The sequence below is a fragment of the Aythya fuligula genome, chromosome 3 (genome assembly GCF_009819795.1).
Source record: "Aythya fuligula isolate bAytFul2 chromosome 3, bAytFul2.pri, whole genome shotgun sequence".
In the NCBI taxonomy this organism is placed as follows: Eukaryota; Metazoa; Chordata; class Aves; order Anseriformes; family Anatidae; genus Aythya; species Aythya fuligula.
In genome coordinates, this window is record NC_045561.1 from 6,590,617 (window position 1) to 6,613,201 (window position 22,585).

Genomic DNA, 22,585 nt, shown 5'->3' on the forward strand with positions numbered 1-22,585 from the left:
AAACCCACAGAAGCACGTGCAAAGTCCTGGGATAGAGGGATAGTTGAAGAATATATGAAGGAAGACTTGAACTTATTTGGAAGGAAAGGTAATGGGGAAAAATTTAAAAGGAACGTGATTCTTAACTAGCAAAGAACAGGATGATGTCCCAAGAACAGGTACAAGTGCTTATGAAACTAGGCTTCAGCAGATGCTGGTGTTTTGTTGCCATGAGGAGCAAGACTTGCAGACTGACCTCTCTGAAGGCAAGGAATGACCTGATGCAATCCTGTGGCTGAGAGCAGGGTATATGTAGTGGCTGTTCTCTTCTGTCGTACTCGTCGGTATCATCTTGCTGCTTCTCCTGTGCCATTTCTAGGCTGCCTATGAAAGAAACTGCTGCTTAAATAACTGCTTTGATGAAGTTCAAAGCAAGGGAATGATGACATACAGAGTAGGGAATGGGCTATCACTTTAATAATTGTATTCCATTGCTATCAACTTCCTTAGAGCAATATTTTTATTGCAGCTCCTATGGACCTTAATTTGGCAGTCTTTGGAATATTTCTTACAGATACGCCCTTACACAAATCGATCAGCTGTGTATGCTGCTTTTCATTTGCCTCCAGGTCTATGTCACACTGGGCTGCTTTTGCTGTGGTCAGGATTTGGCTCCAAGCTACAATCTGCAGAGCTTCCACAAACTTTTCTATGTTAAATGTTTTCCCAGCAGAGAAATCTCTGATTTGTCTTTCTACAGGCAGGGAGGAAAGAATGTGTACCTGTTTCGCCCCTTCTTGATGGCTCAGGGTGCAGCGTCAGTTGTTGAAATTATTCCTTATTTTAGTCCTGCTTTACTTTGCTCAAGTTAATTTTCAGGTGATGGCATATTAGATTGTACATCGGTCTGGGGAAGGAGCTGGAGTGGTGTTGATCTCATTCCCTTTGCTGCTATCCAAATGAGCTTTCTTTACCAAGGTTGCTCTTGTTGGGAACATGGGTAGCTGACCCATTTGCATGTAACAGCAGAGTTACCCAACAAAGAATTAAGAGATGGAGTTGCATTGTAAGACAGTCCCCAAACCTTTGAATCCTACATATCTCAGAAGTATTTTTTCATCAGCAGATGTTTCTAATCGTTGTAGATAAATGCTGGCTTATTGCTGTATAGAGAAACAAATCTGAAAAATATTCTATGTAAATTTATTGTCAGGACATGAAACAGTATATAAGAGGTGAAAAAGTATATAATATGCTAAAAGAGAGGGAATAAGACCCATGAGAACCTATAGGAGAGAATTTGCAATAGAAGCAAAAACATTCTATATTAGATTTAAGTTAGCACCTTCTTTTACAGCGAGAGAAATCATGGAGCTGTTTATGATCTGCTATTAAATATTCAATATTAATGGTTAAATTTCCAAATAAACTTCCATTTGGGCAACGGTTTTATATGCAGTCTTTAAAGACGTGCTGGAGCAGTGGTAACTTAATCAGATCTAAACCTAGTTATCGTAGACCTGAATTAGAATACCAGAACCCTGCTCTTATGTTCTCCTCTTCCTCTCGTGTTGCTGTGATGCACAGAACATTTAGGCAAGGCCACAGCAGAAACAGCACTTGGGAAGATTTTCTACATTGTAAAGATGGTTGGCATCTGTTTCAGAGAGTACCTCCGGTTACAGGCAGCACGTTTGGAAGGCAGAAGGAGCAGCAAGGTGGTAGGGAAGGGGGAACCTGCAGCTCGATGACACAAGAAGGTCTCCTGAGGGCAGGTGATGGAAGCCAAGCCAGGAATCAAGCACAGCCCTGCAGGGGATCCTTTGACAAGAACCAAAGTTCTGTCTATATAAGCCTTCTCATTTTTATTCAGCTTTCCCTAGTTGTTGTGACTCCTTTCGTTTTCTTTATCCTGTTTGATATTTCATCAAAACTGTCTTTTTCTTGTGTTTTGAAGTCTTTGAGTCATCGTTGATATGTTCTCTACAGAAGATCCAGGCAGACGCACCCCAAAGCAGTATTGTTTTGTTTTCCAGATCCATTCAGCCAAGTGCTGTGGTGGGTCTGCTCAGCGTGTTGGTATTTTTGGACATTGTTTTCTCCTGAGCTTTATGAGCTATTGCAGAATTTTGGAGTAAAGCAGAAGCAGTGCTCATTATTACACAGCTCTTAAAGGAAAAGATGCATGCCCTATGTGGACCTAAATTAGACAAGAACTAAGAAACCAAACCCAACCAAACAAACAAACAAAAAGCCCAGCCTTCCCTCAACACAATTGAACTGACACATTTTAAGATTGTTCAAAACAAGCTCCAAGAAACAGGTCTGGATAAATTCCTTCCTACATTTCAAGTTCTAGATTTTCATATGCTGTATTCATAGATCGCCGAAGTGTCCGGATAAGAATGATTTCAAAATATCTTACAGATATACTCAACTGTGCATATTTTAATTAAGAAAATACTTTAACTACTAGTAAATTACAAACAAAAAGTCAATGGCTATCCAAATTTACTTTACTTGTTACTGTTCACAAGATCTGCATTTGTCCCAGTCCCATACGTACCGAGTTTATATTATCTGTCATACATCTTTATTAAATAGGGGGAAAGGAATCCCAGACCAAACTGGCTGCATCAGCTGTAGGATTAAAAGACAGTGTTCTAGAAATGTTACTGCTGTGTCGTGTGCACTATTGTTTTCCTGTTTATAGGAGTGGAGTTTGGTCCCATCTGTTTTAATAACAACATTACTGTGGAGCTTTGGGGAATGGTTGAGATTTTGTTCAGCTTTGAAATTCATTTTCCAATAATATCTGTGGTATGGAAGGGGAGAATGGCTAATGGCATCTCACCTGAATGAAGGGGAAAAAATCATCATTAGCAACAATAAAAATTTTGGAGTGTGTTTACTTGCTAGTCTCATACATGAACTGGGAAAGTAAACGAAGAGCACAAAGGGGCCCAAGTCGAGCCAAGCCACCAAACACCCTAGAGAGCCAGCATCAGGTCCTAGGCAGCACAGATCTGTCTGTGGCTTTGCTGTTTTCCTTCCTGTGCAGCTCTAACAAGTATTCCTGAAGAGATAGTTAAAACAGTTGTATTTATTAGCTTCCCTTAAGAAGTGTAATAAAATTGGCTGCAGGCAGTTGGATAAATTCGATGCTGCCCCATCGCCTAGACATCTGTCATGCACACACGACTTCGCTGGCAAGCTGACATACCTGCCCTTCCCCAGGCTTTGCAGCTGGAAGAGTCCTGGATGTGTTGTGCTAGACTGCTCCCCTAAAGGCATGCTTCTGGGAGAGCTCTAGGGAAAAAAGAGGTCACTTCTGCATCGAGACTGTACAAATGAAATCCATCACAGCAGAATTTCACAATTCAGTTGGCAATACAGAATTAAAGCAAAGCAGAAATAATGAGTCGCATCTTTATTTTATGATTATCCATCGCATGCTAATGTTTACTCGAACATTTAAGTCACAAAGCGCTTTACTGAGTTCTGAGTAATTACTCAGAACAAAATGGTTAATAGGTTAATCAAGATCAGCCTAGCATGCATATTCCTGAATCGCTGCTCTGTTTGTAGTTAAACCTGCCTATGCATGTTAAATCCATTCACTTGATTTGTAAGGCTTGAGACATTGCTAACAGTCTATTGAGGGAGGGGAACTGCATGATTTTATTTTATGAGGGAATATAGACCATCATGCAGACATCCTAGTAGCAGTCAAGTTTATTGGTGACATGAAAGATGCATTTCATCAGAAATAACGAATTTGCATTGAGGAGATATGCTAGAAAAACGTATGCTTTAGAACAGACTAGTTCAGTTGGAAGGGACCTTCCAAGATCAAATAGTCCAACTGCTATCTGTAAAAAGTACATATTTGTGAAAAGTAAGTGTATATCTTGAGAAGTCCAGTTTTGTTTGCATATCTTTTTAGCTAAAAATTGGAAAACACAACAAAAACGGGTTGCTGATGTCATATGACAAAATATGTTTTGGTTTCCAAAGCACTTCTCCCAGTTTCACTGTTCTGTATGCCCCAACAAGGGCAGAGGAGATGGGGAAGGGTGTACGAGAAATCAGCTTGTTGAAAGCCTGAGTCAGCAGCTGGCAGCAATGTTTCTTGGTTGCTGGCCTCCTCTGGCTTTCTTGTCCCGCTTTCATTTTATCCTACTCAGTTTTCCTGGCCCATTCCCGTTTTCCATAACCCTGTAACTTTGTGGTATGCTCAGCAGTGAGGGAGCTGCCTGTTCATTTTAGGAGCCCCTTTATTATTAAAAGCCAAGCACACGGCTTTGTAAAATGCGTGTTATGAACATACTTATTTTTGATCACACGCAAGAGCATTGCTAGACAGAGGCCCATTGGATTTAAAACAAATACAAACAACAAAAACAACAACAAAAAAAACACAACAAGAAGACCCAGTACATAGGTGTAGGCAATGCCAGCTGTTTTTCTCAAGCAATGCTAGTCGGTGTAGAAAAATGCCCACCTCTCCCTCTAGCATCGTTTTGTGATAGCCTTGGATCATCAGAGCTATGGAAGGACTTTGTTGTAAAATCAAAGGCTCCAGTCATACCACTTTTATGACCCACGTAGAGATTTCTTTCATCACACCTAATTTCAGGCAGTGAAAAAAAACTCTTTTACTGAAATTTTTATTTCGCTTTTGCGGTTCCAGTGAGGTTTTGGTATATAACTGGTGGCAAATGTGGGTAGTTGGAGCGCCTTCCTCTTTGCTCCTGTTGCTTTTTCACAGGAACATTTCTGTTAATTTTAATGAATTTTCCTGTGTAAATGGGGTTTTCATCAACATACTGATGACACAGGCCCAGAGTATTTTAAAGGAATATCTTCTACTGAAAACCTATATAAATATATATAAACCTACATGTAGGTTTATATATATTCATATTTATATGTTTTTATATATATATAATATATATTTACCATGCAAATTGGAACGACGTTCGACATGGTAATGAACTGTGTGTATGAGAAACGTATTTAATATATTTGTGTGTATCTCTACATACATGTATACATACGCGTATGAGAATATAGGAGTTCATATGAACATACAGGGAGGCTACACTACACTCATGATGGGTGATATTCATTAGTGGAACACCCACTGATTGTAATGCTGTGAGTGTCATAACTGTACCAAGGAGTGATTGGGGGTATTTTAATGTGTTTACAGGCTTGTCAAACCACTCTGGAATGTGGAATACGTGTGTTCAGTTTTTTAATTTGCAATCGGTTATCCTGATTTTAAAAACAAAACAAAACAAAAACCTCTGTCAGTGTAATAACAAAAAATAAGTAAACCTATAAAAGCCTGCGGAATTTAAGGAAACTAAAATTACCCCTTTTGATCTGATAACCTTGTATACTGCACACCGTTTTGTGTAGTATGTTGTGTAGTTTTACTTCTGTTTTTTCTTTTTATATTATCTGATACAGATAACAGTCCTGGATGAGACGTGGACAGTATTCAGGCGATACAGTCGTTTTCGGGAAATGCATAAAACTTTGAAGTTAAAGTACCCAGAGGTAAGTCGTAGTGATTGTCCTTTTGCAGGAAAGGCTGGAGATGGAGATGGGCAGCAGAGGGGAGTAGGGTTGGTTGGCTGGTTTTTGTTTTTTTTGAAAGATTCTTACACAAAAACATTATTCTTAGCCGTATACTTCTAGTAAGATTGGCAAGCCCTTTGGTAGTTTGAACCTCCAAGGCTGCTAGAGCAAGGATGGATTGTTGCACGCTGTTGCTACAGTGAAAACTGCGACTAAATGTGCTGCCTCTAACCATTAATTCCCTTTACTGCTGACTGGCGTCGTTCCCTGGAGGTTGCTGTTTTGTTCATTGCAAAATACTTGCAGTCATATCATGTCATCCTGACAACTCCTCATTTAAAAGAAGTGCGTTGTTCCACAGATACCCTTTTGTAATAGTGGCTTCCAGGTTTCTGCAAAATGGAAAATTGATCTTTCTGACCACCTCTGAGACTTTGAGCATTCAGGATATGAGGAGCTGTGCCTGACAGAGCCTTAGTTCATTGGAGTGAGCATTTGTAGAATTACGGTTCTTGGTTTCCACATCTAGCTTTTAATTATTCATACTTTGCTTCCTTTCTCCTTGTTCCATTGGATATTAGAAGAAATAAATCATTCAAGTGAGTGAAGTGATCCTGATTTGAGAGTTGTCAAAAGTAAAGAAGCCTGGGCTGTGTGTTCAGATGCTATATAGTAATGCATTAATGTTTGAGAGAGCACAATTCAATAGTGTGCGAAGGCTTTCTTGGTCTACCCTAATGTAATTTTAAGCTAAAAACTAATTAAGCATGGGAAGACCTTGAGGTTTAAAGAGTAAAGTATCCAGAATCTGTGTCTTGTGGAGATTCAGAAACTGAAGATCATTTTAATTCCAAAGAAGAACGAAAACCAGAATTTGAAACTACCACACGCCAAGTATCTGAAGAAATGTAAACCTAAGGAAAAGAAAATTACAGTCATCTTTTCTGATTGTCAGGAAGTTTTAAAAGGGCAAAATGAATTATGAAGAGAAAATTGAAACATCCTTTTCTACAAAAGCTTTTAAGAATATTATTTGTGAATGAACATCACAGTGATATTTTTGATCCAAGTAAGTTGCTGTTTCCTCTTGGATGTCAGAGATCTAGGATTTACCCTAATATCCTAGCTCCTGAAAAGATGGCTAGACAGTCATGCAGGTGAAACAGAAAAGGGTTACCTATATCCCTCGGCAGACTGAGCTTCCCCATTTAGGAAAATGTGTTCAAGTAGTCTTTTTCAGAGTCATGACAGTACATAGAGGAACAATTGTATTTGACTTTTTCAATTATGTCAGAGGGAGATCAACTTCACTGCAGCATGTAGTAATCAGATTCAGGAGGAATCCGATGTTCTTAAAGCTTCTATTAAAACGTCCTTTGTGCTGCAGCATGTTATTGTCAGCTTTTTGAATTAAGCGTTTGTGACTCACAGGCTGAAAAAAGTCAGGCTTTTTGGTGTTACAGCGGGGAGGTTTTTTTGTTTTATTTTTTTCTGAAGAAGCATAATAACTTAGGAGTGGTATTAGGAGGTCAGAAAAAAAGGCGGTAACGCCTTCTGCAGGTATCTTACCAGCTTTGAGCAAGAGGCATAGGGGCCCTGGTGTTATATTATCTCCGTGCATCTCCTGAGAACAATTACAGGTAAATCTTTCCCAAATATGGAGAATATATGCTTGAAATAATCGTTTTTTTATTATTTTTTGCTTCTTTACTCTATGTGCCGTCATGCTGGCAATCTCAGTCTATTTCCCATCTTAGTGTGCTAATTTCTTTCTTATTGGCTTTTTTGTGTTGCCATCTATCTGGTCTTAGGTAAATTTATTGAGATTAACATCAACTACATTAACAGAATTATTGGTTTAACTATACAGATGATTAAATTTCTAATTTCTGTGTAGGAGATGTATTGTAGTGTGTTTTACCGAGTTATCTGTTCCGTTCTCAACAGTTTCTGTGTAAGTCAGAGCAAATACCAAGCCTTACAAGTTTGTCAATATACCTTTTGCTAAAATACGGTGCTCTTTGAAGAAGCACATTAATGTGCTTTGGTTTCTAATGCGCATGACAGAAATGTTTGCTTTGTTACTTTCTGAAACAACAGATCTGTGGCTTTATTAGCATCTTCTTCCAGCTTTTATTTAGCCTTCACTTTAAAACAGCCTCGGGTAAATTATCAGTCAGGTTCAATATGCAGATCTTTGCTAAGTATAAAGCATTCTAAAGTTCAAGAGAAGAGAGGTAAGTGTTTGATCGTGCCATCTACTCTGTTTGTGGTAGTTTTCTCCCTGTCACTGAAGTACCTGTTCTGGAAACCCCGTTCCCTGCAACACTGATGTTGTCTTCTCTGTTTTATACAGTACAGGCTGTTGTGTTGTGTCCACTTCTGCTTTGAGACTTTGAGGCCCCACAAATAAATGGCAAGTTTGTGGGCAGAAGAAACCTCACTAACACACAGCTGGTTTCTTCTGCACATCAGCATTTCCACAAACGATGGTGCCTTTGTTTGTTGGAGGGGACAAGCACATTGTGACGGATGAAACTGATAATGTTGTGCACTGGAGTAAACACTTGGTGTTTGTTTTCTTTGAAGGAATTTCATTATCAATGTTACATATGTGAATGATTGATGGCTTCCATATTTTTACCTTTTTAAAATAGTCTTTATGGTAATTTTGGATTGGTTTTGCAAAGTGAGTAGGAGTTTGGTTTGTTCGGCAAATTGAAAGTCATCTGTCTCCTGCTGATTTGTCAGTCACTTAATTTGGCATTCATTATGACACTAAAATACATTTTAATACCAAACTTGGCAAAGTTGCATTTGTAGTTACTATATTTTGTTCCAAAGAAATTTGGTTCTTAAAAGCAATATTATCAGAAGCCATCAGAGATGTGTTTTATTTTGCATCGCTCACCTTCCAACTCTAAATTAATATTTATAATGAACAGGGAAAATATGGTGGATGGTGCTTAATATATGAGTGTCCTGCTTTTAGAAGTGAACTTTACATCTCATTAGCTGCTCGGCTGTGAGTTACTACATCAGTATTTTAATAATTTGCTGACCTCGCATTTCATGTTGCTGTCACTGAATTCCCAAAGGAATGCATTGGAAAACTGATTTATTGGGAAGGCTTAAAAAAAAAATGTCTATCTTTTCAGAGGCAGCAACTGTCTGTCTTCCAGTCTCAAAATATATTATATTTTATATGCCTGCACATTCCTTGTTATGTAAATAACTGGGTGGTGAGAGCTGTGTATCTAACTGAAATGTGTCACGTGCAAATTCTGAAAGACTGAGGAAGCTGAAGTAGGGTGAGATTGTGCCAGAGGCAGATAAATACCAGCATGTTAACAGTCCCTGTGTTTGTTTGTTTATTTATTTATTTATTTATTTTAGGCCTACACAATTGCCATGTACCCAGCTACACTCCCGATTTGTTAATGACATTCTGATTATATTTTGAAATTTAATTAAGATCATACCTTGGTTTTCAGTCGCAGTGGTCTGTGTAATTAATGTACTTTTTGTTTGTCATCACTCAGAAACAGGAGTAAATGGGCTCTTTAATTGAGATGTGAGAACTTTCAGTGTACGATTCTCTTTTTTTCCTTCTTCATCTTTTCTTAGAGGTTCACAGTTTTGAATTGTACTGGATTGCTGGTTGCTACAGAAAACTTTTCCTTCCTGATCCCTGCCTTGATGAGGGGGATGCTCTCTCCTCTCTCTGCTAGTTATTCAAGTTTGAGTGTTGTAAATCTGTGATGGTCAGTGTTCCCCGTTTCTCATCGCTTTCTTGTCACTTCTTTCTTTTCAAAGGACAGCAGAGGAACAATCGACTATTTATCATTCCTTACCTGAATCCAGGGTTGGTGAAGGGCTCATGCATGTGCGGGTCCCTTGTTCCTACCTCCATCTGCGTGGAGAAGCCATGGTTCGTGGGGCTTTCAGTGTTGGCTTTGCTTACAGTTTCCCATCATTCTTCTCTAAATTTTTCACGTGCATAAAAGTCTCTAAATGGTGTTACGGGAAGCACCTAGTATCAAGACATTTTACACTTAATGATGAGTCTCTGTCTTAAAATATTAGTAAATCCATGCAGAGATTGCCAAAGAGCAGTTAAAATGTATATTTGCATTTACAGGTTCATTCATGAAGATAAGGATGTGTGTAGGCAAGATTTCTGAAGTGCTAAAGCTGTTGACTTCTAGCCCATTGAACAGAATGTAATAATTTCTGTATCTGTATATAATGTATGGAGGTCTGACTATAAACACATTTTCACATCTTTCACTGTCGAAAGCACAAAAAGACTGGTTATGATTTTTGAAGAATTGTAGATCATAATTGAGCCAGCTTCCCTTCCACTAGTCTGCTTTTTGTCATGTTCCATGACCAAATGGATGTATAATATCCACACCCAAAGCAGCAGCAATGTCTACCTAAGCTTAAATCTTCGATCCAAAGTTGCCACCTGACCTGGGTCTCCCCATACGCTGTTCCCAGCCAGGGGCATGAGTGTGCGAGATAGATTGCAGTAACACATAGCGTGAATCTTGAAGTTGGGATTGCAGGCAGCTGTGGGAATGTTGCTTGGATGGTCGGGTTTTTCAGGAACATTACATATGGGACAGTAAAGATTGTATTTTATAGCCATTAGGTCAACATGCTGTCTGTCTGGTTTCAATTTTTCAGTCTAGATGTCTGGAGGAAAGGCTGGTATCGGTAGTGTCAATGAGAGCCATATGTCTTCTTTTTACTTCTGAAGAGAATATCCTCTGCTAATCAGAGATCTGTGCAGCAGAATATAACTCTGTTGGAGCAGACTCAATTGTTGGTGGTAAAAGACTCTTGCTTTGCATAAGAATTGCATGAAACTCGAAGAGCAGAAAGTACTTCTCAAGTTGGTCAGAAATGGTATGTGAACGTTTTAAAATATATATTGAATTCAAATTATTTGTTGCAAGCTTTTAAAATATTTTAAATACTTCAGGTTTTTGAAAGTCCGAAGTAGTTTGCCTTTTTTACTAAACATACTTTTTATTTCAAAGTTGATGTAAGAAATGTTTTGTATCTCAGTGAATCCAGTTCCTATTTCATCCAGCCATGCTGCCTGCAATGACCCAACTTTATGTAGGTGCATGTTATTAAGCTACAACACCATTTTTCTAATCCTTTCTCAAGTTCTCTACTCTCACTTATTATTGAGAGTAATTCTGCCCTTTAGTAATGAGTGAAGAGTCATGAACTATTTATTTAGCCATCACGGACTGATCTCACGGTCCTTTCCTTTTGCCTCCATCTTCCTCTTTTGGATGACCACCAGAGAAGGAAAAGATCTTCATTTACTTTTTAAGCGGTCCATACCTCTGTTGCTCTTGATAAGTAAGAAGTGGAAGAAATCTTCGACATGAAATGCCAGCACAGTTAATGAGAAGGGAATGAATATGAAGTGAAGCCACTGATTTTTGATAGTCACAGGTTTGGAGATTATCAAAAGGGTCACTGACAGATAAACACAACTTTTTGGTAACTTCCAAGGCATGGTTAGTGGAGATTTAGTTTGTTAATTTTGTTGTTGTTCTTCTGATAGTTATAAAGTAATTGGGAGAGCTCTGTGTATTTGTGTAATAGTTTAAAAAAATAAATCTTGTCTGAGATGCAGAATTCTCCCAGCTAAGAAAGAACACAATTAGAGAAGTTAAACCCCGACCAGCACTAGGTCGGCGTACCTTGTGCAGAGCAGTTAGGGCAGCTTTTCAGCTGCAATCTTTCTGACTGCTTCCACTTTCTGACTTGTAACTGTGCAGCTGTAGCGTTTCATTAAACGTAAAACTGTGTTAATCTCCTGGGATTACTTCAAAAGGGAAAAGGATGAGGAAGCAATAACTTTGAGGCACTTGGCTTGCGGGGCTGCTGAGCCAGTTGCTATGTAACTGGTGAGTTTTGGGAGCTTAGGAGCTGCTTTGGCAGCAGAAGACAAAAGCCTTGTTGCATCACAGCTGGTCTGCCAGAAGCTCTGCTGGTTTTACCACTGGATTTTGTCATTTACTGGTGCGTCAGTAATGGTATACTTAATTAATATATAAGATTTAGGTCGTACATATGTATCAAATGCAAAATTCTCGATGCCTTTATTGTAGGAAATGGAAAGGACTGTGGCTGTAAAAAACTAAAAACTTCTAAGACAATATTTAAAATGAATTTGTTCTGAAATCTTCAATGCTTATGCCGAAGGCTCGATCCTGCTGTGACCAAAGTCCCAATCCTTTCACAAGTTCAGTGATTGCTGAGACTGATGTTTAGAAACTTGTGAACAAGAAGCAAGTTAAAATCACAGGTTTATATACGCTCTAGAGAGCAGGGTGTAGCATACAGTAATGAACATGATGGTAGAAATCTTGCTGCAAATGTTATCTCGTTATTTTTAAAAATCTGTTTTTGCCTATGTGTGGATTCTTAATTCAGGTTCTTTCAGTTTCTACCAGCTCCATGTCTCTTAGTGAGCATAGTATCTAACAATATTTAAAGATTTATTTTGCATTTGAAAATTTGACCCAGTGAAAAAACGAACTTGTTGATGCTTTGTTGCTTGACTGAACAGATGCTTCTGGGTACTAACCCTCAATCTCTCAATCTTGAAATTACTTTTTTTTTTTTTTTTTTTTTTTTTTTTTTTTTAATAATTAAGAGTATGTACTGTAGGTTTCTTTTTATGCAGTGGAAATGTAATAACAATGGAATGACAACGCAAAAATGTAATAAAATAGTAGTAAATCTAACATGCTAATGCTACGACAAATACAGAGCATGTATAAGCAGTCTAAAAGTTGTTTTTGTCTTCTTTTAGAGAACTGGATATTTGAGCACAGGTTAACACACAAGTTGTTTGCAACACTTATATACTTGTAAATAGCGAGTGCCGTGATAATCACAGAATCACAGAATTTCTAGTTTGGAAGAGACCTCAAGATCATTGAGTCCAACCTCTGACCTAACACTAACCAGTCCTCCACTAAACCATATCCTTAAGCTCTACATCTAAACGTCTTTTAAAGACCTCCAGGGATGGTGACTGCACCACTTCCCTGGGCAGCCCGTTCCAATGCCTAACAATAATAATAATAATATTAATAATAATAACAACAACAATAATAACACATCTGGCAGAATTATATGTGTATAGGAAAGCATATGGAAAATAGTTTTTGAAAAACAGACCAAGTCTTGGCAGACCTTATTTCTTGCTTTCTCTCCCAGGACTTTGCTCTCCACAGTAATGTATCTTTCCATAAATATTGAATAAAAAATATAGCAGTAATCTTTAGAATCCATATCTGTATGTAAACCTTATAATACTATTATCCAAGCATGTGATTATAGCCTTCACCTTTATTCAGTACAAATTACAGTAATTATGGTATAGATAATTTTAGATTTTAGCATTTATATTCTTGTCACCTCTAACAGCCAGGAAGTACAAACACAGGAAGCGTATTTTGTCACATACACTTTTTCAGCTCACATTGCTAATTACATAATGTTCAGAGAATGGTGAGAGCCTGTAGGTCTGTATACATAGTGCTGCCATGTCAGCCTTAGCTTGCCATTAGCTACAGAAGTAACTGAAGTGGTAGATCCCTAAATGCTTCATCTGGCCTTTCTTTCCGTCGCGTGAGACTTTCTGCTGCTGCTGTTTTCAAAAGAATTTTTAGCACTTTGCTTGGTATGTCAGTCTGCAAATGTATATGAACAGGAGAATTTGTTCCCATAAATAAAGTGTAAAAACCATCCCTGCTAACCACATCACGTAGTTCATTGCAGGTTGGAATGTAGAGAAGTGTATTTATTTCATGTGGCCTGTCTGATTTCATAGCTGCCAACTAGGACACGAGCATCTGAGGCATAGCGCAACCACTGGCATAGTCGCTTCCAGCATACTGTACAATTCCCTATTAATTTCCAGTGGGAAAATTAATTCAGTGTCTGAATTTTGCATCATAAAACTGAATTTGAATGTTTAAGAGCCTTGCGAAAGCCTGGCTTTGGGATTCATTTGCAATAATTGTTGTTTGGTATGCTAGGTTTGTGCAGCAAAGTTTTCTTGGGTTGGCAGAGGCAATTCTGCAGAGCAGTTTCTCTCAATTCCTCCTCCTATTTCCACCTTCCCTGCTGTGGTTTGGTCAATGACAACCTTTTTTTTTATTGTTTATTTTTTTTTGGTCTGTCCTGAACAGCTAATGAAACCTGTGAGTTTCCAAACAGTTCCGTGGGAAAATGCCATTGGCTTTATAGGTCTCTGGATAAATTCAGCACAAGACAAGGTTAACCTGCAGGCAGAAATCGAATGCCAGGTTTCACTGATTGTGCTGTGCAAAAGTCTTATACGTTAACAAGGTAGAAATTGAAAAAAGAAGAGTTTGAAAGGGGTGAGTCCTTCGTCTCATAATTCATGAAGCATTTGACGGGATAATTGCTTTGATTATTTGATAATCTGATTTTCAAAGCTCTGCTCAGTTATCTAGTAAATCTGCATGGTATCAAAATATTCATTTTGTTTTACCAGTAAAATGATTTTGGATGGATAATAGCTGTCTGTGAGAGGGGCATGCCTCTGAGAAGAACAATTCCTCGACAATTTAACTAGAGTTTTACTGGCTCACTACGATTCGGCCGTTTTTAGCTGCTCCTGAGTGTCTGTAGGCACTGGGAATGCTGCAACCTAATGCTGCAACCCTGTCTTTCTGTTTTCTTGGTGCTTAGTGAAAGGCAGAGAGGAGGATTGGACTTCTGGCTGTTCTTTTCTCTTTTTAAATAATTGCCTTGCTTTGGAAGACGTTAAGACTTGTGCTCCATTAATCATTAGCTGTTATTGACAGTCCCGCTGTCTTCTAACAGCTTTGTGAAGAACAACGTGTTCTCAGTGTGTTGGTCAGGGATACGCTGCTAGATTAAGCAGACTTTTCAAGAAGAATCCTTTTGGTTTCAGTTGATTTAGGATATGACTCAACTGCAACTCCAGTTTTTGTGAACACATCCAGGCTACTTCCAACCAGTCGTGTAGATAGTAGCAAAACCTGGCTGCTTCCAGCTATGCTGCCAGTTGCATTTTTTCCTTTAGATGTATAGATGGCATTGCTGACATAGCTGGAGGCACGAAGTTATTAGGATAACTTTAATTCACCTGGAGGTTTCTCTTGAGGTTCGCATGACAGGGTTCGGGCAGGATGTTAAAGGATTGTCCTCTGTTCATGTGGAACCTCAGGGACGAGGAACAGGCTGATACAGGTTGCAGGTGCTGCTGCATACTAAGAATATTTAGATGTTTCTTTTGATTTTGCTGTATTAAGCAAACGAGTGAGTTGTTGTCTAAATGAGATTAAGGTACAGGTGATTTAACTGGTGGAGGTGCCATTCAGATAGGGCTGAAGTAGTCTGAAGGAAGGAAATGCTCTTGAAAAACCATTTTTTGCCCCTGTATTTGACAACGACAGATGTTGGGTGTTCTAGCATAAGCTTCTGGCTTACAGTTTATCCAGCTGCTCTTGAAGAGTTGAAGAAGAGGTGTATTTTGTGCTGAGATATTGACTTACTGTCCCAGCTTTTGGGATATAAAGATTAAAATGAAGCATGGTTCCTTGCTTCCATAGCCTAGATAATTACGAACTAATTGCACATTTTAGCACTGGCTCCCATATTTGCCTTTGCTATAGAGATGAATGCCTTAAAATTACCACTTGAAAGCACCTACTGCGGGTCCTCTACCCTGACCCTCCCACTGGAGGATCCTACACACCTGCCAGAGAGCCACAAGATCGGGGCTAATCCACAAGGGAAGGCAAGCCAGGAGCTTGGGGTGGCTGCGGCACAGTGCCCAGGGGCAGTCTAGCAGGACTCAAGCAGAAAGCTTACAGGAGTGTCGGCCTTCATCCAGCAGGGGCAGGGATGCAGTAGGGATGCATCCCCCTTCTTACCATACAGTGCTTGAGGTAGAAAAGTTAAAGGGGTGAATTGCTTGCCATAAGAGGCACTTCTTACCTAAGGGTCTTTTGTAAATATTAGTTTATCGTGTTCCGCTAATGAGGTTTCAGATTCGCTGTGGTGAAAATAGTGTTCTGTTTCTTATTTAGAAATGAGTTGGCTTTGGAAGAAAGGAAGAAACCAAATTTCTTGGCCCTGCATGGCCAGTAATACAGTTTGTTTCTACATGAGCGACCTTGGGTTGTGTGTCCACAAGGAGATCTTCCTGTAAGCCTCTTGGGACGCTTTCTTGACTGCTGCAAAGTAAATACATAAAAAATAATAATAATGATAACCTGGAAGGGTCTTTCACCATCTGTCTGTGCAACACAGAGCATAAAGAAGGCTCCGTCTTACAAGAGAGAATTTTCTATCCCACTACAGACCCCAAAGCAAGAAAACCCAGGCAGTAAAATTTATTAGACATCCCTGCATGACAAAAATCAATAAAATACAATCTCTTGTGGTTTAATATGAAAATATACCTAAAGAAGCAGTAGCTTTCAAGAAAAATATCGAGCTGGAGATACAGAATTGAAAATGTCAAGGAGAAGAAAAGTAAAGGTAGGGGATGCAGTCTGGTTCACTATAGGGCTAATTTCAGAACCAGAGCCAGAAGTAATAGTGCAGAGGGCGAACTGTGTGGTCTCCTTTAAAAGACAAATGCCATTATGCGGATGTCTGTGATGCAAGTGCCAGTGGGATGAAAAAGCACACCTTTCTGTGGGTTCAGAGCTTTGGGAGCCAATGCTAAAATGTGCAATTAGCTCGTAATTATCTATAAATGGCTGTGAAGCTGTGAATGATAGAAGGAATCAGAGCTACGTTTCTGGCCAGTCTCTTCTGAACTGCAGCTATTATTTTCTGTCATACTCAGTTCTAGGTACTGTTGGCATTAATGATACTTTAATGACTTGTGGTGTACAGCGCTGTTGGCAATGCCGAGCTGAGGTTGAGCGTAGACTGTATTTTTTATGAAATACTTTAAATTTTTTTTCAGTCTTCACCTTAACGTTGCATGTCCTAGTCTTATTATGCATTTTTTTCTGGGAGAAAAAAAAAAAAAAAAAAAGCTACAGCAGTGATTTAGCAATATTTTAAATCCTTAAATTACTTGCTGCACTTTAAGTTCTAACTCCAATTTGACTTTTTTTGAATTGGAGTTTATAGCAATACACTTCTAAGGTCAGCCCAATTTTTGACTAAGTACCAAAGTTGTTATTAATAGGAATTGCAAACTACTGTATTTCAGGGGGTTATTTACGTATCTGGAGCAGCATAATTTCCATTCTGATTGTATTTTAGGTGCTGTAACTCTTTGTAAGTATGTTGAAAAACAAAACAAAACAAACACACAACAAAAAAACAACAACTTTACGGTCTTGTACCTTGCCCCTTGCCCGGTCTTGTACCCCTGCTCTCCAGGGTTACTGCAACCTGTGTAGGTGCAGCAGCAGCATTTGGAGTGCCTGTAGGTGTAGGTGTAGGGCCTGCTGGGGACACAAATACCGATCTTGTAGAAATCAGCTGACAGACAGTAACTGGGAAGTTGCTGACGTGTCTCAGCCCCGAATATATGCGATAGTTAGACATATCCCCACCTCGAACCATCCTCCCCCCCCCCCATAATAATGATGCTGACTTCAGTATGGTGGCATTTTAGTCAAGTGTGTCTCGGAGCTTTTGCATGTGTAGGGTGTGTGAGGATCTGGCTTTGTCAGCATTTCTCATCAAGTGTGCGATGAATAAATTGCGGTATGCTTGGGAACGAATATACGTCCTCGGTCACCTCCGTGACGCTGGGATCTCAAGAGGGTAATGAAACAGAGAGTAGCAGTGGTCTTTGTGGTCCCCATAGCTGCTTTTTCAAAATCCTTTGAAAGCAGCCCCCTAAAAATGTATCTCCTGAGCTTATTGCATTTAGTTATCAGTCATTTTAAGCTTCGCCTAGTGACAACGTTGATAGCAGGGGAAAATCCCTAATTTGTATGAGGTTTACGGCTTGTTTTTAATCCTGTGATAAAGCAGCTAGCTTTATGGTGTCTGTAAGAGTAGACATAAGTGAAAATTTATGTATAATCCATGTGGCTATAAACCACTCTCACTCTTGGAGGGGGGGAGTCAGTAGTTGCTTTTAAACTTCCCATTTGCGTACTTAGACGGCTCTTTCTCTGTTTTCTATCATTTTAAACGACACAGAAGGCTAGCTAACTTCTCCTTGTAATCAGTCCTGTTTGTTGGGAGAGTTGCAGCTTTATACTTGTAACAAATCAAACGCAGAGGCACACTACATATTTGTTTGCAGGTATATTTCTCGGTGACAGCTGTTCTTTAAGACCCTGAGATCTGCCATTAATTTTGAGTCGTCAGGAAGGCATCCATCTAGTCAGCAGTAGAAATTACTGCTGCTCTTTGATGAGTTTTCATTATTAGCATTTCTCAAAGGCAAGGGTGACTGAAATTTATGGCATCAGTTGGTCACACGAGACGGGGATGTTTCATAAACGCTGCCAGATGTCACCGAGATGAGCTCGTATGCAAGAAGCAAATCACTTCTGGAAGAGCTGTTAAAACGGCTACGGTGACTTCTCTCTGAACGTGCTCCTGTTGGGGAAGCCAACAGGCACAGAGGCTTCTTGGGGTGCAACCCGAGTGTCCTGCGTGGGGAGCGGGCACGGCTCTGCCCAGCTGCCTGTGCTCTGCGGGGACGCTGCCTTAACCTTGCTAGAAATCCCAGTGGGCGGATAATGAATCAAATCCCAAATTATTTTTGAAAGGTAAATAAACCCTGTTACAGAGCACCAGAAGATTCCTTGTTCTTCTGTTTGAGAAGTGGTATTTGTGCCACATGGTTATGAAGATAAATCAATGTGCTGAGCTTTGAAGATGTGACCTTGCACACCCAGCAGTTGTTGCCGTTTCTTTAAAGGAATAAACAAGCACCATGACCTGAAACTACACGCAAAAAATAATGGTTACTTTGCAAAATTACAGGCTAAAGAGGTAGAGGGTATGTTTTCAACTTGTTCATGGGTTCTCTGGATCCTTTGTGTTAGAACATGGTCTGCCACGTGGGACTGGTATTCTTCCCCAAAGATTTCTGTCTTAGAGCAAGGGATAGACAAACAAGGGAGCAAAGCCAAGGTCGCAAGGGCACAGCACGTATTATTATTTTTTAAAACCTAAAAGATATTTTCCAAATATATCTGAGAAGCATATTTATCTGTTCTTCATTTGGTTTTGACTGGTGTACATGTGAGGTAACTGTACCCTTTTGGTTGATGTATGCTGTCTCTGCATCTTCTTATTCCGCCTACCTACAGCCTGCATGGGAAACTTAATGCATTTTCTTAGGCACCTGGGCCAATTTTTGTCCCTCTCCCCTGGGTTAATAATTCTCAGCTATGCGGGTAGTGGTTTACATTTAGAAAGATGCCCTGGCTATATTAATTTCCAGTTTTCTTAAGAGACTAAAATTCCCAGAGAAAATAGCATGGTTTTATAGTGCTGTGAAAGGCTTGCACAAACTGTGATATATCCTATCACTCATTTTTATAGTTTTATAGGTATTCTGTATTTAAATGCTATCGTACTGCTTATAATGAACAAAAGGACGAAGTAATTTGTCAAATATTATATTCTGCATCATTTATGGCTCTATTTTGGTGTGTTATTATTCCGACTAGTCTAAAAATTGCTTTAAGGAAAGTAAAAACACCTCTGTAATGCCGGGTAACTTCATTGGCTGCAGTTAATTTGATTTTCTCAATAGCAGGCAATAGACTAAATGGAGTTAAAATAATGCAATAAATAGTGGCATCCACGTCTCACCATAGCTCAAAAAAAGCGTATTGAATCTAGGTCGATCTGCTTGAGAACTCTCGAACAGTTTTGATAATTACGGATGATTTCGATAGACGGGTGGGCTTGATTCAAGGACGGTGAGCCACGGTCAGCAAACTGCAAAAGAGAAACTTGTGGTGTTCCATCCTACGTGGCAATTTTGCATCGTCAGAGGGAGGTTTCAGGGAAGTTCACAGGAAGGTGAATTGCTTTTCTGTGTACTTACCCCTCTTCAGTGATGAAATTGAAATGTTCTTTGGAGATGACAGTCTTTGAGGATGGTAGCTGGAAAGGATGCCAGGAAGATCTTACAGCTTCAAAGAGTGGAAATTGCCAAGAAGGTTACCCAGAGTTAGAGACAGCAGGGTTGTGGGAACCCCTGCATCCTGAGAAGGTGCTTGTGGACCGGGGACTGTGGACAGGATTGTCAGGGGAGTTAGTCATGGCATCTAGACTTCGAGGGATGCCACAACAGAATTGCATATGCTTATGGGAGGGGATGTAAGTGGTGGTGCTTCTCAGTATGTCTGTGCCAGTGTTGCAGGGCAGTGATGGAGAGCAGGAAGAAAATATTCTTCTCGTGCATGTGGGCAAAACAGCTTCCTTTTGGAGAAAAGGTTGTGCTGTAAAAGGATGGGACACTAGATTGGGACATAAATCGTTCTTAAGACAGAGAGAAAAATAGCAACTCCAGTGCATTGCTCTGCAGTACAGTCTCTTGTGTTTTTCAGGAGGGAGTTATTTGTTGGCCGATTTCTTTAGGATTTTCAGGGTGGATTCCCTCAAGGGAGAAGGGAGATGCTCATTGCTCTGTGCACGTCTGAGTGAGATCCAGACGTCGCAGCCTGTAGCAACAAGGAGAAGTGAGGACAGAAAGCTGGAAACCGGCAGCACCAACAGAGGAGCGGAGAGATAGCAGGGATGGGCCTGGGGCAGCTCCTCGGGTCTCAGAAACACTGCAAAGAGCTGGGGAGCAGAGGGGCCGGAGCAGAGCGTGCTTCCCTCCAGGCTGGTGAAGGACTGGCTGTCAGGCTGGTGCCAGGGGCCCTTCTGTGGGACTCTTCTTCTGGGCAGGAGGAAAGGTGTGTAAAAGCTTTTTCCAGTTCTGTTCCCTGGTCACTTAACTCAAGTTTAGGAGGTCGATTATCCTTGTTTGCTTGTTACAGGAAGCGGTGGCTTTGTTGCCGTATAAAAGCCGCTCATTCTCTGAGGAGTTTGCTGTGTCAGAAGGTTGGCGTGAGTCCACCTCAGGGCTTTGGCGATCCATAGCTGCTCAGGTGTCCTGCCTCTGAGCTTTCAAATCTCTCTTCTCTTCCGGCAGATAGCAGAGAAGAAGGTATGGGAATAGGAAATTTGATGTAGCAAATGGACAGTGGAATAAGAAAAAAAAAAATAGGTAAAGCTTAGTGAAAAAGACAGCAATAAAATAGAGACGTGCTGGGAAGTGGAGAATAACACGTGGGAAGAGAAGTAAATGGAAGTCAAGAGAAAAAAATGGAAATGGGAGAGAAAAATAACTGACAAACTGAGTATCCAGAAAATAAACCTATGGTTACTCCCTCTCCTCAATTAGTTGACAGTGGGAACACTGCCTTTAATCTTCCTGTCCTCTGAGGGCATCACTTGCCTATTGCATCTGAATCTGTGAAACACTGTAGGGTTTACATGACCGTGAGCTACATTTTTATTTTTTGGATAAGGGGAAGTTTAGAATTTTATTGGCTCACTCTTGGGAAAATGTCATTTAAGCTTCAAATATTTTGAGCTATATAACTGGAAAATGTTACTTAAGTGGCTTTTAATTGATTCTGTTTGTTTCTTTTTAGTGAACTGTACATGCTCAATTGACTTGTTTTTGATCTCCATTAGATTTTTTTTTTTTCAGAATTTATAAAATAGCCTTCAATCTGTTCGTTAAATATTCGCTATTTCCCTTTGCTTAAGGCTCTCCTATGAAATTGTATAGAACAGGTGATTTATTTCAGATGAAATACCAGTAAAAAACAGAAGATAAGCTTTTTAAAATCTTGTTGCTTAATTTCTAAATATTTAGAGCAACTTCCAAGTTAAGAATACAGCTTTTGTCCAATTTCTTTAGAGTCTGTGAGTCTTAGTACATCTTGAGAAGTTGAGGCTTAAGTTACTTTGTTTAAACTTCAAAAAGTGAAACTAGGACAGTTTTTTCTTTCATTACTCCCTGCAAAATCAAGTCAGGTGCAGCCATACCAGCTGCAAAACCGTGCCACATTCTTCTCTTTGATTTTTCTCATCTGTGACAGAGAATTCGGGTACAAAGGATCAAAAGTCAGACATGCCCTTTGAAAAATGAGAAAATTCAGAGTTGTAAAAGTAACATGAGAGTTAAAGAAGACTGAGTTTTTAATTTAATAGTTAGCATTTCCTTAATTTTCTTTTTTTCCCCTTTTTCCCCCATTTAAATATATCAAAACACTGAAGTACAAAGAGAATTTGGGATGAAAGATTAAAGATGACTCAGCCTCCATCAATGTCTGCCCTGTTTTTCTTCTTAAAAAAATCTTTTACCATATTGTAGGCACTAAAACATAGATTTTACCCACCAGAAATAATGAGATGTTTCAAATCCTGTAGATTTTTGCTTGATGTAGGAAAATGGCACTTTTTTTTTTTTTTATGTTTAGGCAGCATAACACTTTGAACAATTTCACGCTTGAGAAGTGACAAGCCTACGTGACTGCATGATGTGGTATTTTACTTGGGTCCACTCTGTATTGAAATATCATCGGCAAAGTACTTTGCAAGACTTGCATTAAGATGTTATGTTCCACTGTACCATAAAAGCCCGAAACTGAATTAAATCCAGCAGGTCCCTAGCAAACTGCCATTAGTGTCAGTGAAGAGTTTCCAACTGAATATAGAGGATACCCTTATACTGCTGACAGTTTTGTATCCTAAAGAGCGTGAAATGAATATTCCCTGTCCCAGGCAAAATCTATTACTGTATTAGAGCTTTCAATTGTACTCTCCTGGTTTCCAAAAGGCCAGTCCCCAAATTTGCATCTTTTTCTGGGGCTCAGTAGATGAAGGTTATGAAGATGTGTGGTTTTACCTTAAAAGTCTGTGCTTCCACGTATGTGTTTATAGCTATATGCTTATCCTGGAGTTAATTTTCTTCTTA

The 22,585-nt window shown here is 39.5% G+C and overlaps 1 protein-coding gene across 4 annotated transcripts in view; it reads left to right on the plus strand.

Moving 5' to 3' along the window:
- The window catches only part of KIF16B (kinesin family member 16B), a 137,801-nt gene that overhangs the window by 92,376 nt on the left and 22,840 nt on the right, over window positions 1–22,585 (plus strand). For all 4 annotated transcript variants that reach the window (XM_032183981.1, XM_032183985.1, XM_032183983.1 and 1 more), the window contains one exon: window positions 5,458–5,547. In XM_032183981.1, coding sequence (XP_032039872.1) covers window positions 5,458–5,547 — 90 coding nt within the window. The remainder of the gene's footprint in view (window positions 1–5,457; window positions 5,548–22,585) is intronic.